The sequence below is a fragment of the Tamandua tetradactyla genome, chromosome 5, assembly GCF_023851605.1.
Source record: "Tamandua tetradactyla isolate mTamTet1 chromosome 5, mTamTet1.pri, whole genome shotgun sequence".
NCBI classification, from domain to species: Eukaryota; Metazoa; Chordata; class Mammalia; order Pilosa; family Myrmecophagidae; genus Tamandua; species Tamandua tetradactyla.
In genome coordinates this window covers 119618205-119634047 of record NC_135331.1, presented here as the reverse complement: position 1 = coordinate 119634047, position 15843 = coordinate 119618205, and the positions used below count along the sequence as shown (strand labels likewise).

The 15843-nt window shown below is 35.2% G+C and overlaps 1 protein-coding gene across 1 annotated transcript in view; it reads left to right on the top strand.

Annotated features, from left to right (window-relative positions):
• Window positions 1–15843, top strand: part of EYS (EGF-like photoreceptor maintenance factor) — a 1737133-nt gene that overhangs the window by 1625947 nt on the left and 95343 nt on the right. Inside the window, 2 exon segments of the mRNA XM_077159432.1 lie at window positions 211–355; window positions 10932–11106. Coding sequence (XP_077015547.1) covers window positions 211–355; window positions 10932–11106 — 320 coding nt within the window.

Below are 15843 nucleotides of genomic sequence, written 5' to 3'. Positions count from 1 at the left end.
ATAACCGCTATAGTAATATACCCATTATAAGAGACACCAGCAGAGAGGTAGAGAATTTTAGAGTCATATAGTGTTTTCTTTTTTTAATTTCTTCAAAATTCAGATCTTTGAAAATTCTTTATGGCAGAGAAATAATAACAGAGTATCTTACTACTTCAACTTAGAAAATGAATTCCTTTTTTAATAACTTGATTTTTTTTTCTTTTGAAGGTAGATACTTATAAAAATAAATCCACCATCTCCCCGGGAAGACTTGTTAGTCTCAATGTCTTCAGTCAGTTTTATGTAGGTGGCTACAGTGAATATATTCCAGATCTATTACCGAAAGGAGCAGATTTTAAAAATGGCTTTCAAGGTAAGACATGAATGGTTTTTACACCATTTCTCCTTGTTTCAAATATGTGAGAAAAGATAAACCTTTTAAAGGGTATTCTTTTAGTTCCAAAAGCCAGAAATCTGGTTTGCTTTCTATCACACTGTATCATATAAAGTTTTATTTTAATTGAAAATGTTCATTCATTCATTGTTTATTGATCATTTGCTATATTTGAGGCACTGTACTAGGTGTTTGGGATGTTTCAGTAGACAAAACAAAGATTTCTGCATTAGTGAATTTATATTCCAGTAGAAGAGAGGAGGGAGCAGACAAAAATACTGAAGAGAATAAATTAAATTGTAATAAAGGTGATATGCTATAGAATAAAGAAGAAAAGGAGAGTATGATGGGGAATATCAGGAGTGTAGACTGCTTTTCAAAATAGGGTAAGTATGGTAGACCTCACGGAGTCATGGTTGATAGAAAAACTCTAACTTTGTAGCCGACCACTAGAATTTTAGAGTCATATAGTGTTTTCTTTTTTTAATTTCTTCAAAATTCAGATCTTTGAAAATTCTTTATGGCAGAGAAATAATAACAAAATTATAATTACTTACTTATAATAACAAATAATAATAAATAAGTAAGTAATATCTTACTACTTCAACTTAGAAAATGAATGTTCTTTACATAGAAGAAGAGAAAGACAGTACTGCAGTTGACCTGTCCATACCATCAAGGTGTGGCCCACAGAGGCCACCACAAGATTTTTCAGGGGGAACATTGTGTTTTTGGAAAGCAATCAGACTGTCATGGTCCGTCTCTCCACGTTCAAAAAGGAACATAGACTCAGACCTTCCCTATGAAGCTGACCCATAGTACAGTTATAAAATAAAGATGTGCTTTAAATTATTATAATAGTTCAACTGGTGAAAATAAGTTGTTTGGTGGATCCTAGTCCCAAGGGACTGCTCATTACGGTGTCCACAGCCACCACTCATACCCAGCCTATTCCTCATCAGAAGCCAAGGAACAGGGACCAGGATATAATATCTTGCTGGGAGACAGGAGTTTCCATCTAGGGGGCAAAACTAGCAGTAAGAAAATGACAGGATTCAGTGATTGTGTTCTCTGCCTGCCTGGCAGCACCTTACCCTCACCCACACCCCCCACTGTTTTCTGCCTAAACATGAATGCACAAAGCCATGTACTTGAAACATCTGAAAGCAACACAGCTAATCCAATTTAATATAAGGTCAGTTTCCAGTAAAATTATTTCATTCTCCCATGGCTCTCAAAGAAACTTTTTCTTTGAACATGTAATCAGTATGAATTCTCAGAAGGGTGTCTTAAAGGACAGTTTTAAGCCTATTATGGCACTATGCTAAATGTAATAAAGAGCTCAATAATTCTTTCACAGTAGAGAGAATTCAAAAAGGATTGTAAGGGCATAACAATTCAAAGAATTTTTAAAAACATTATGTTCAAAGAAACAGATGGGTATATTTATGAGTGTGAAAAAAGCACATCTTTCACTTAATGAAATAAAGATCCTGTGGAGGTCATCACAACGTGCTCACATATCCACAGACACAATGCTTACAAAGTACTTTAGATAATTTCTCTGGGTAAGGGGTTAGTACAGCAGCATGGATAAGAGTGTGATGCCAACTGCCTGGGTTCATACCCAGCTCCCCCGCCAATAAGCTTCATAACCCCAGCTAGTCATTAATCACCCTGTGTCTCACTTTGCCTCATCTGTAAAATTGGGTAATAACACTCAATTGTATTTATTGAGAATGAGTTAATGGGGAGAAAACACAGGTTATAGCAAGTGCTAAGTGTTAGCAATGATGGTGGTGCTAGGTGAAGGGGTGGGGGTGGAAAGTTCCAATCAGACACTTGCTTCTCCTCCTTTGCTACACTGACTGTGCAGCGTAGTGGTAAAGAGCCCAGGCTCTGGAATCTGGCTGTCTTCCAACCCAGGTTCTGCCATGAGCAGCTATGTGACTTCTAGCCTATTACTTAAACTATCAGAGCTTCCAGTTTCTCCTCTGTAAAATAAAAATGCCCATGCCTTAGGTTTCATGTGAGTGAATGAGTTAAGTCAAATAATTATATTCAATGCTTAGCCCCAGCAACCAGCACATGAAAAACGGTCAATAAATATCTCTGATTGTTCCAGCTTGTTGTCATAGGATTTTGCCATTTTCAAATTTATTGAAGTTCAGTGTTGCCTGCTTTCCTTCTGGTTTATTTTGTCCCTTCTAATGGGAACTTTTCTTCATATATTGATGGTAGAATGCAGAGTGGCATTCATCAGGATCTATAATTTTTTCCTGAAGTTTGGCAAAGAACCTGAATTCAGCATGCACTCAGCTAGCCCTTCTTCTGAGAAATACACCAGACTGACCACTCCTGGATGTGTGTCAGTTACCGTGATTCATAGTTAAGGCAGGAAACCTCTGACAATCTTTGGTTAACAGCACTTAGTCCACAATCTCCAGGATTTTGGAAGCCCCTAATTTTACCATTCATTTCTTGAATTCTCTTTTAAAGCCTGCCTTCCCTCCATTAGAGACTAGCATTTGCTAATATTAACAAATTGTGGACAATGATCACAAGCCACCATAATGAGAAGATTGTAACTGTATCACACACCTATGGTTCCCAAAAACTGATCTCTGTTGGCTCTATAAGAAGGATGTAAGGAACTTGTTAATAATAAAGATTGCCGAACCCTATTCTAGCACTACTTAATCCAAATCTGTCAGGTGAGATCTAAATATTCACATTTTAACAAGCTTCCCTATGTTTGGAAGCCACTACACTAAAGCACTATATTAACTAATCATAACAAAGCAAATACAGAATTCTATGGAAGAATTTAATAATCAAGGTAAGGTTCTGGTGATTAAATCAAACACAGTATAAGATTAACTACTTTATATTTTCACATTTCTTTGAAGACTCTTGGTAAATGATTCCAACCCAGAAATTCTCAGTCTAAAACACAAATTCTTACCACTGATTCAGCTTATTTGGTTATGTTTTGGATTTGGTTCATAACAAGCCATAGATCTTTTCTCCTGTAACCACCAGTGTCCATGAATATAGTGATATTATTAAATCCTTCTCCAGATTAAATAATCTACATATACCAGGGAAACAGAGCTGTTGCTTAGATTCTTATCATAAGCTTTTTTATGTTCTTAACTAAGAGGAAAATCACCAATAATTTAAATTGCTAAAAATAGTTCAGAATCTCAAAACAACAAACTTTTACACTTTGGGGTGGGATTAAATTCTTGATATATTGCATTTGACATGTAAAGAAGACAGAAAATAGCTGAGGGATCTTGCGGTGAATTGAATTGTGTACCTCAATTTTACTGTTTTACCTATCCTAATGAGAAGAATTCTCCTCTCCTCTTTAATTTGCATCTGTTACAAAGCTGTGGGGTTTTCAAGTTGAGTTTCATGGATGGTCAGTGGTCCCTTAAAACTCCTGAAATCATACATAAAATTGAGCGCATGCCTATATGAATTTTTCTAGGGAAAAGGTCCATAGTTTTCAAAATGTTCTAAGATGTGTTATTTTCACTGACAAGCCTATTTGATTCTGACATAGAATTTAAAATAACTTTCGACTTGTGTGAATATGGGGAAATCTATTATCCATTATCCCGTTCTCATGACATTCCAGTCTGTGTACAAAGCATGGGTGTGACAATAGTTTTTTTTTTAGTATGTGTGATATTCTTTTATTTGTGTAGGTATCAAATGTGCCTCAACAGTCTGAGTCGCAAGCAAGTTCTTACATGTCCAAGACTCACATGTGTCTTTTACAAAAAGGCAAGAAGGAAAACCTGAATAAAAACAAAAATAGAATTTATTTTTAAGTTACTTTTTACGTCACAAGACTTGAATCATACCTAGAACCGAGATCTTGTTATTTTCTCTACACCCTTCCACACACAGAGTACTTTACAAGGCAAAGCCTCAATAATTGTTTGCTCTATGAACTGAATTAATATGAACTAAATTGATGCCTAGAAAAGCATTATGCTGACATAGTTTGTTTTTTATTTGATCCAAATCTATTAAATTTAAATCCATATGTAAAAGTAACATTTTTCCTAGGACAGGTATTGTCTTGTCAGAATCCCTTATGCTCTCTCACTAAAAGATAAATACTGATAGTTATGTAAATCACCAAAAATCATATTTAAAATAACCAGGAAATCTTGCTTTCTTTTTTTTCTTATCCAAGAGAATTTAGGAGGAAAATCACCAATAATTTAATTGCTAAAAATAATTCATGACTTCAAAACAACTGCCTTCAAAATTTGGGGTGAGATTAAGTTCTTGTTATATTGCATCTGGTATGTAAAGAAGACAGAAAATAACTGAGGGCTATTGTGGTGAACTGAATTGTGTACCATACTTTGGACATTATTTAGTCTTTGTCTGCATTTGATGGGTATAGGCCCATTATAAATAGGTTCTCCAAAATGTTACTTCAGTTAAGGTATGGCCCAACTGAATGCTGATATATAGAGAAAAAGGTATGGGGAGAAGCCAGAAGTCAACAGAACCAGAGGAGAAAGAAGAAAACATTGGCATGTGCATTGCTATGTGACAGAAAAAACAAGGGCCAACATCACCAGCAGCCAATCCCAGAAGGCTACAGTCCTATGGGAGAAAGCAACATCCTGCTGATGCCTTGATTTTAGACTTCTAGTTTCAAAACAATGAGCCAATAAATTCCTGTTGTTTAAGCCAATTTATTGTATAGCATTTATTTCAGCAGCTGGGAAACTAAGACAGACTCAAGAACAGACTCAAAAGCAAAGCCAGAATGAGCATTTACACTGCCTAGCACAGTAATTTTTAAGAGTATGGGGAGTTGACCAAGAATCTTTCACTGAGGTGGAAGTTTAACTTTGAGATAAAGAATATCCAGTGGATGGAGAACATGATGATTGCTGGAGTCAAATATATCAGTGTCTTCTCTGTATTATTCTACTTTTGCTACAACCCAGCAAAGATGTCACTCAATTGCATTGTTTAATTAATTGGCTAGGGAGTTAAAATGGAGAGATTCAAGCAATTGGGAACTGCTAGGAAAAATGATCCACTGTGGTAGTTAGGTTCAGGTGTCAACTTGGCCAGGTGAAGGTGCCTAGTTCTGTTGCTGTGGCCATGAGCCAATGGCATGTGAACCTCATCTGTTGCTGATTACATCTGCAGTCAGCTAGGAGGCGTGCCTGCTGCAATGAACGATGTTTGATTTAATTGTCTGGATGCTTAAATGAGAGAGCTCAATGCAGCACAGCCCAAGCAGCTCAGCATACCTCATCTCAGTACTCGCAGCTCAGCCCAGGCCTTTGGAGATGCAGAAAGGAATCACCCCAAGGAAAGCTGTTGGAACCCAGAGGCCTGGAGAGAAGGCCAGCAGAGATCGCCCTGTGCCTTCCCATGTAAGATAGAACCTCAGATGAAAGTAAGCTGCCTTCCCTCTGAAGAACTATACATTTTATAACTAAATAAATCCCCTTTTATTAAAAGTCCATCCATCTCTGGTGTGTTGCATTCTGGCAGCTTTGGCAGACTAGAACACACCATAGAGAGCTGCACCGCAAAGCCTCTGGGAAGATGGGGGAATAGGCTGTAGCCTGGTGTGGAGAGAAAGGAGCAGAGAATGAAAGCCTCGGCAACAGATGTGGAGGTCCTTCAATGCAAGCGCTTTCAGTTTACAAATGTCTTCCAGATAGGCAATTCCATGCAGAAAAAAGTAAAGAAAGATGGAATTAAAAATTAAAATTAGCTTATATTACACAACTTGGCCTGGCCATTCATCACATAACAGACACAGGGAAGGCCAGCTGCAAAGTTATATGCAACAATATTTTTCCCAAGAACATACTGCACCTATAAAGTGTCATAACAACCCCCTTCTTTGAGTGATGACTGTTTTATTACTCACTGACAAACTTTGTTCTCTAAAATCACAGATCATCAGAAGCTCTGTTGTTTGAAATTAGATCAGTAATAATTAAACATCCCATTATTGCCTGGAGGATCTATACAACTTTGACCCAGAGAAACAAACTTGATTTACAACCCAGGTGCAAAGTTTCACGTGAGGGTTTTCTGGATACAATATTCCACATGTCTGTCTATTTTCAAGAAAATAGGACCGAGAGTCCAGTTTGTAATCCAAACCTTGCATTGACCCTTTTACATGCAGGCCTGCTTTATTATTAGCCTATCAAAAGCTACTCCATTTAAATTTCATTTAAACTCCACCCATCCCCATAATCATATCATAATTTGCTATTACCTTCACTTGGTGAGGTATCTCTGGTGTGCAATCACCTTCATTGAAATCTGATTTTGGCAGCATAATCAGTAAGAATAGCTTTTCAATAATATATGCAAAACAGAACCCCTGAAAAAAAAAAGATAAATTTGATGACATAATCACTTTAAACATTTATATACCCAAAACAAAAGAAGCTCAACACCTAGCAAAATTAAATGGCAAATAAATTGGTTTAAGTATTAACCATATCTGACAGGTTTGTCCCTGGTGGTCTTAGACTAATTAAGAAAGAAATGGAGGGAGGGAAGGACATAAAGAGTAAAACAGGTCAAGCCCAAGTGAGAATAGCTTAGTCCTTTCATTTGAATCTCTATTGTCCATAGATAATCTTGTTGTCTAAAGGCAGGCTTAGAAACAGAGCAACTGGTTCAAATATCTCATCTTCTCAACATAATAATGCCTTTTTGCTTTGCTTGTTTCTTTTACTGCTGCTCCCAGTCTCCCAACACTAGTTTGAGTCCTTGTGCAGTGATTGTCAAAGTGAGGTCCCTAGATCATCAGCATCAGCTGGAACTTGTTAGAAATGCAAATTTATACTGAACATCAGAAGCAAATTCTTACTGCAAATCAGAAACTAGGAGCACAGCCCAGGAATATTTATTTAAATAAGCCTTTCAAGTGATTCTGATGTAGCTAAATTTGAGAACTGCCTTACTGTCATCTTTGACTCTTCACTTCTCCCACATTACCTGACATGTTAGAATAGGTCTGTTTCTATAAATTCTCCTTTTGTGGTATCACTTATATCTTTCCTTCAATTCCACAGCCCTAGTTTTATGCCATATCATTTTATGCTTGGAATAAAACAATATTCTCATAGCTGACCTCCATTCAGCTAATTTTGCTTTGTACACCAATATATCCTATCTACTATAACCACATTAGCTTTTTTTAAAGCAGTTTCTTTGAGATAAATTCACATACCACACAATCCTTTTAAAATATACAATCACTGTCTTCTAAAATATTCACAGAGTTGTGCAAACATCACAATAATCAATTCTAAAACATTTTCATCCTGAAGAGGGTTCACTGTGTTTTATAGTCCCATGTTCCATCCTTTGGCTTTTCTTCCAATGACACACACAACCCTAAACTTTCTCTTTCAACCACATTACACCCACATATCAACACTCTTAGTTACACTCACTATAATGTGCTCCCATCACCTCCATCCATTTATAAACATTTACAATCAACCTCATTGCTGCACAAATATGCTGCACAAATTAAGCATCAGTCCCTTTTCTCTGCCCTCATTCTATCTTCTAGTGGCCTATATTCTAGATCTTAACACCATGAGTTTGCTACTGTATTTAGTTCATATTAGTGAGAACATACAATATTTGTCCTTTTCTGTCTGACTTATTTCACTCAACCTAATGTCCTCAAGGTTCATCCATGTAGTCACACGTGTCATGATTTCATCTCTTCTTACAGCTGCATAATATTCCATTCTACATATATACCACATTTTGTTTACCCATTCATCAGTTGATGGACACTTGGGCTATTTCTATCTTTTGGGAATTGTAATTAATGATATTATGAACATCAGTGTGCAAATGTCTGTTCATGAGCCACATTAACTTTTTAAACTAGTGTTTTAGATGCCATGTTCAAAAAATCAACAAGAACCCTATCACTTCTAGAATAAAAATTGAATTCTAAAAAAAGAATTGAAGAATGAAAAAATATATGGGCTGCTTTCTAATGCCCATATATTTTTTCATTCTTACCTCACCTCTACAAGTTCTTTCTTCTATCAAAACCTATCCTGGTGTGTCTTAATTTCTCTACTTCCAACCTCTTGCTCAAATTAGCATTCTTCATTTTTGTGTATTAAGCAGATAGTGGTATTTAGACAAAGAACAAAAATTAAATCTAAGTAAGAGCAATCACTGTTCTCTTAAAATAAGAAAATATGAATACATACTGAGAATGGTGCTTTATCAGTGAAAATGCCAGTTGGCAAGTGAATTCCTGACCTTTCAAAACTGAACCTATTTTTCTCCACCATGAATTGTTCTGCACTTGAAGCTTCTAGAAATGTTCTGTAAATAAAATCCAATGGACTATTCCTTTATCTGTTTAAACATTCTATGTATTTCTAACACCCATGTTGAATTGAAAGTACTTCATAAACAAATTCTGAGTATATGCTGAAAGAAATGAGTAAAATTACAATAAATTTCAGTATCCCAAACATTTCCATTCTAAAAATTTCATTGTTTGCCATTTCTGTTCATATTTATCAAATCTTAAGGTGGAAAATAGCTTTCCAATAATATATGCAAAGGCAGAATCCCTGAAAAAAAAACATATATTTGATGACATAATCACTTTAAACATTTATATACCTAAAACAAAAGAAGCTCAACACCTAGCAAAATTAAATGGCAAATAAATTGGATTAAGTATTAACCATATTTGACAAAGGACTAATGTGTTCATTATGCAAAGATGTCTTCCAAATAAATATTTAAAAGGGTGAATACATAGAGAAAAGAGACTATAATAAGCAACTGAGAAGGAAAAATTACAAATGACCAATAAATATAGCAAAAAAATTTCAACCTCAATTGAAAATAGCGAAAGACTATTCCATCATTTTTCTGAAGGAAAAAAGTAAAATTGAATGAAAATGCTCTGCATTGTGGTACAGGTGAAAAAGCAGTCAGTTGTTAGGATAAGCATAGCTGTGCACAGCGTCGGGGGATTCCTGGGCACATTTCAAAGATCCATACTTTTGGTCTAGTAATACTACTTCTAAAAATTTATACTAAGAAAGTAACTAGCAAATACACAAAGATTTCTATATTGTACAATAGCCAGTAGTATTTTGTTCTTTGTCTAAATGCTACCATCTACTAATGCACATACAATGATATTCATTACAGCTTTATTTCTCATAACAAAAGGGTAAAAATGAGTCACTTGCCCAGTAATCAAAAAGTGATTAAATATGTTAAAAATAATAGAATATTATGCAGTCATTTAAGAATAATTAATGGCATGAGAAAAGAATTACTCGTATTTACGATGTGCACTTTTTTTTATAAAGCCATATGTTAAGTAAAATAAAATGACCACCTGCATTGGGCATTGCCAAGAGGGACCCTTTCTAAGAAAGGATTTTCCAAAAGACAAAACCATTTGACCTGCAGGGGCTTTCCGAGAAAATGGAACAATGGAATGCACCTTACAGCTCTTCAGATAAGCTGCACTTGGTCATAAACCAATTTCAGTCCAAGAGAGACAGTTTATCAGAGTAGATAAGCATACCATACTAATCAAAGTATATCCACTCCTCTCTCTGGAAAACCTCACTGTGTAAAATGGAAATTTAATGTCAGCCAATCAGAACATTTCCTTGCTTGCTTCCACCTTTGCCCTTTATCCACTTCCCTTTTCCACAGTTAGGGAAGCTCCTTATGGCATCCCATTTGGTGCTGCATGATTTGTGAATTATTTGTTGCCCAAACAAACTTCAACAAAAATTTTTAATTGCCTCAGTTTATCTTTGATAGTTGAGGAATTTAATGGGAAATTCTATTTTTGCTTAAAAGAAAGTGCAACTAATTTTTGTAAGCATAACAAAATGCCCTGTAAATACATGTATGCAGAATTGTTAATAGTGATCTTCTCTGAGGTAGTGATATTGGAATAGAGAAATTAACAAATGAGTATGATTACTGAACCATTAGGTAGATGATTTTCTTTCTATATCGCACAATAGCCAGAAGTTAATATCTGAAATTATTGAAGCCCAACAAGCCTCAGCCCTGTGTGTGGTTATTATTTTAGTGGCTAATTTAGCCTAGTCTAAGTCCTGTTTATGTTTGATATTGTAATGCTGACAACTCCATGTCCCCTTGCTTGAATCCATAGAAATACTGAATTCCTTAGACTCAGGGAGACAGACTTTTAGGCAGATAGGCATCTGATCCCCTGCTCTGTGCTCAACAATAAACTCTCTCTTTGAAACCCGGTTTATCTCAGGAATTGTTCATTTGAGTGCATGGGGCAAAGAACCCACCACTTGTGATCATTATCAGTATCATGGGTTTTTTTTTTCCTCTCTGGGCTTTTCTATTTTTTTCTTAAAATTGGCAGGTATTACACTTGTAATGTCAAAGAATGTTATTTTAAAAATAAAAATAACAATCTTCTTGTTTTATACATTCTTCCTACTTCTAATATAAAATATTTTTGCCTTTCTTCAAGGTTGTATATTCAGTATTCAAGTTCGCACCAGGAAAGATGGTCATTTCAGAGGCCTGGGAAATCCTGAGGGCCACCCAAATGCTGGACGCAGTGTTGGCCAGTGTGATGCTTCTCCTTGCAGTTTAGTGAAATGTGGCAACAGTGGGGCATGCATAGAAACTGGATCTACTGCTTAGTAAGTATGACATTATGAGAAATGAAAGTTACTACTATTCTAACTGGCATGCCACAAGTGTAACAATAAAACAAATCAATGCTCATATTTAAAATGTTTTTATATGGACTTGTTAGATGACTAGGAGACAGATAAAGAAATCTAGAGATAGTAGTAGCACAAAATTGATGCCATCTTGTCAATTCTTTTAAAGCATGAAAATGAATCACTATATCTGATTCCAGGCACCATGGGAAAGCTATCTCAATACTGAGATAGTTGCCAGAGATGTTAACCACACAGAGATTTGCAAATTGAGATTGATTTGCTTTCATCTTTATATCTGAGTTCCTTTAGGAAGGGTCCTTCTTAGGTGGGCACTAGTTACCACAATTTGACTTATTAATTACTTTAGTATGAAGCAAAACATGGACCTGCCAAGTGGAAGTAGAAAAACTAAAGAATGTCCTCTTATAAATAAATACTTTAATCAAATTTTGTTGAGCATCTGCTCCATACATAAGTAATATATGAGGAGTTCTGGGATATTCCAAAGAAAGAAGTAAACACTCTGACCTTCAGTTTCTTATGCTCTAGCTATTCATCTGTTTCTTATGTCTCATACATTTATGAGACAGCTAGAAAGTGATTTGTCTTTTTTTTTTTCACATAGGACACATCAGAAGGTATGGCACACTTCTCTAGTAGCACTGGCTCACTGTAAAACAGTTGGGAAAGGGGACATCAGAATCTCCCCTCAGAGAACAAGGATGGAAGGGGGTGGTTTTATAAGCCCTTGAGTGAATCCCTAACCCTATATAAACAACTACCCTCCACTTCCTCATTAAATAATCATCAAAAAAAAACCTTCAAACTGCTGCTAACCATAATGCATTGGATTTGTGAGGTAATACTTCTGGGGGAATAGGGTAGGGGGGTGAAGATGGCCATTCAATCTTGCCATTTCTTCCTCCAAAACCTTAATAACTAAACCCTTCACCATGTCCTACACAACCCTACATGATATGGTCCCTGCAACCTCTTGGACCTCCTCTCTTACCCCTCATTCATTGTGTTCAAGTCCAGTTAATATATTTCTATCCTTTGAACACACCAAGCTCATTTCTGCTCCCAGACGTATGCAGCGTGCCTTCTGTCTGGGGTATCCTGTTGCTAGTCTTCATTTGGCTGCCTCTTTCTTATCATTGGTTCAATGGTCACCTCTTCAGAAAGGCCCTCCCTTAGCTTCCACCCAAAACCATCTCTTCTTCTATCCATTCTCTAGTACATCATCATCTTTTACTTTCTCTATAATACTCACTTTCTGACTCTTCTGTTTTGCTTGTTTACTTGCTGGTCTGCTGGTTATTTTTTCCTGACAATGGACTTGATATCTCATGCTACCATTGTATCCTCCATGCCTACCAAAGATTAGGCATTCAGAAAATATTTGATGGATGAGTGAAACAATTAATAGATATTCAATGAAAAAGTGTAAGGAAGGTTTATGCCAAAGCTTCTAAGCAAAAGTACAAATGTAAAGAAAAACAAGATGTGTGAGATCAAGATAATGAAGTTCAAATGGTTATAATATATTTTATTGATTAGCTATTAGAATGGGACTAAGGAAGTGTGGAAGTACGAGGACCTACCATGACAGATAAGAGATTTGATTTATCTTAAGAATGAGACACAAACAAGTCCTGGACAGAAAGAGTTATGGGAAGGACAAATGTTTGCAAGTCATCTCGACATTCCTTTGCAGTGTGGGTATATTGGGGAGGTCACTAAGACTGTTTTGGAAATCTGGACACTTTATAAAGGGACTGGATTTTTTAAAATGGGCGTAGAAAGGGAATGAATAATTTGGAAGACATTGCGAAGACACATAAATAGAATTTTGTGACCTATGAATATGAAATTCTGGGAGGAAGGTTAGGGGAAGAATCAAGTCTAAATTAATCTAAATCAGATTTATTGAAGAAATTGAGTGAAGGATTAAAATTTATAAAATTGGACTTGTAGGGATTGTTTTGTGTCATGTTCTTATTATATTCAATTTCTTAGCATAAAACTCAGAATTAATTGAAACCTGAAACAAATTAATTAGGAAGAATATGTTTGGTCTGATAAAGAATTAAATTTGTATGCAGTGATAGTGAAGTAGATAAAATAGTTTAGTTCTCTTTCTACAAAAAAGAAAGCAGAGGTAGTGATTCTGACCCAGACAAAGTAGAATTCAAGCCAAAAAGCATTAAACATGACAAAACCACCTTTTAATAATAAAACACACCAAATAGCACAGCACACTAATAATGGAAGACTTTAACAATGATTCTGATGGCAACAACAACAACAAAATAATAAGTGACGAGATGGAAGACGTAAAGAACATATTGTATAATAAAACAGAAACTAAATAAATTGGTTAGCTATAGGGGGATATGGGAATCGAGTGGAAAGGCAGATTAATAGAAATAGAGTAGCAGAGGAGGGACACATTTGAAAATAACTTTTCATAAAGCTTTCACTCTTTAAGCAATAGCAATGTTCACATACCAGACGTAGATACCTCATTTCAAGCAGGATATGGGGGAAAGCTTAAAAAGGATACCAAAAGGGTGGTATGACTGGCTCAGTGGCAGAGTTCTCACCTGCGGGTTTGATTCCTAGTGCCTGCCCATGCAAAAAATAGGGATACCAAAGGCAAAAACAGAGATAAATTAACTGTTACAAATGAATAACAACCAAGGTGAAGGGGGTGGGGAAGAAAAGAACTAAGGAGTATTTTGATTGAGAATGAAGACAAAAAGTACGCAAATATTGTATTCTAACTAGTACATTTATTTTTCGTAGGGGCATGGTTTAGATGGATAAAGAAATAAATGTAAAATATAGAAATAAATATAGATATGTGTATTTATAGATAAATATTTATTTCCTGGCTCTGTCTTCTAAGAGGGCCTAAGAAGCAATGATACCTTAGTAGCAATGAGCACAACTAGCATTCAGAGATTGATTTCAATATTATTCTTCAATAAAATGGACCAGTTTTCCTTGGAATAAATAGTTACTTGCAACAATTGGAACAAGGAAAATACATTTTGTAATCCCAGAAAGTAAAAATATGCTCAACAATTTGAGCAACAGAATTATTATTTCACTGAATTAGAGTACAATAAGTATAATATAGACTATAAAACAGAATATATGTAATATATAATACAATAAATAGCCATGAGCCCAAACTGATATAAATTATTTAATATATAAATAAATGAGAAAGGAGGGAAAACTCTTCCTTACAATAAAATTCCAATTAATAAATGTAGAAAAATGATAGAAATAGAAAGTCACCAATTAGCAAATATCAAGATAATAATTTATACAGGGGAAAATCATTGATGGAAACTAAAATTATTGGTGAAAAATATTTGAGACATTTCCAAGTACTTCCCCATAAGATACTTATTATTTTCAATGGGAAAAAATAATAACTTTACAGTAGAAAACTTGGCACTGTTTCAAACTTATCGTCACCCATAACAAGACAAATTGATACCTTGTATCTCCTTGTATGATGCAGGAGGAAGGGCACAACATAATTTCTGAGAACACTGCCAAAAATGCATAACCTCTATTTTATTATGAGAAAGCATCAGATAAACCCAAATCGAGGGACTCTCAGAAAATAACTGGCCAGTGTGCTTCCAAAAATGTCAAGGTCATGAAAGACAAAGACTGAGATTGTCATAAATTGAAGGAGACACAACCACTAAATGCAATGTGGCATCTTAGATTGGATCCTTAATCCTGGAAAAATAGCGAAATTTAAATAAGGTCTAGAGATTAGTAAATATTATGTGAATCATTGTTAAATTCCTTATTTTGACAAACATACTATACTTATGAAAGATGTCAGGGGAAGTTGATGAAAGATATATAGGAACTCTCTGTAGTATTTTTGCAGTTTTTCCATAAATCAAAAAATAATTAAGAAATTATGTGGTATTTAGTAACTGTGTTTGGTTAAAGTACAGAGTAATTATATGGAAGAGGAGGAAAATAAGATTGGACTTGTAAATGAGTGAAATTGCAGAAGAAATTTAAAAAACAGACAATACAGTTTATATTTAATATTTCCCAAAGCAGCATTTCCCAAAGCAGTTCTAAGGATACTTGTCCCTAGTGGTGCTTTATGGAGAAAGTGTTCCTAGAGAGTAAATTATTTTACAAACAGAGTAAATTCTATTTTTCTGTTCATGAGTCATAGTATATATTAGAATCTTGAAAATGCTGAAAAGTCCTACAATAACAAAATATAAGTAACTAATACTATATCACAGAATCTTTTTGCTTTTCATGTAAGACCTCAACTTCTGCAGAACACTTTTGGAAACTGGATGCAAAGAAATGAGAATGGTTTTGAAGTTTTTCTTTCAAGCCTTTAAGCCTTTGGTTGCAACTTAAAGTTATATAAATAATACAATGTTCAAATTTTAGAAAGCTTTTCTAAAACTGAGTTTACCCTGAACATGCTTCTATTTATCTTTTATGAAATTTACCCTGATTGAGCAGTACTTTGCAAACAATGAAGACACACAAAAGGACTACTCAGTTACTCCCTCCTCTATGGATATTTATAGAGCAATGATTCTGGGATACGTTTATTAAAGAACATGAGTTTATCTTTGCAACTTACTTATCATATACTCTCAAACAGCTGTAAATAGCACCCCACAACAATAATACCCTCGC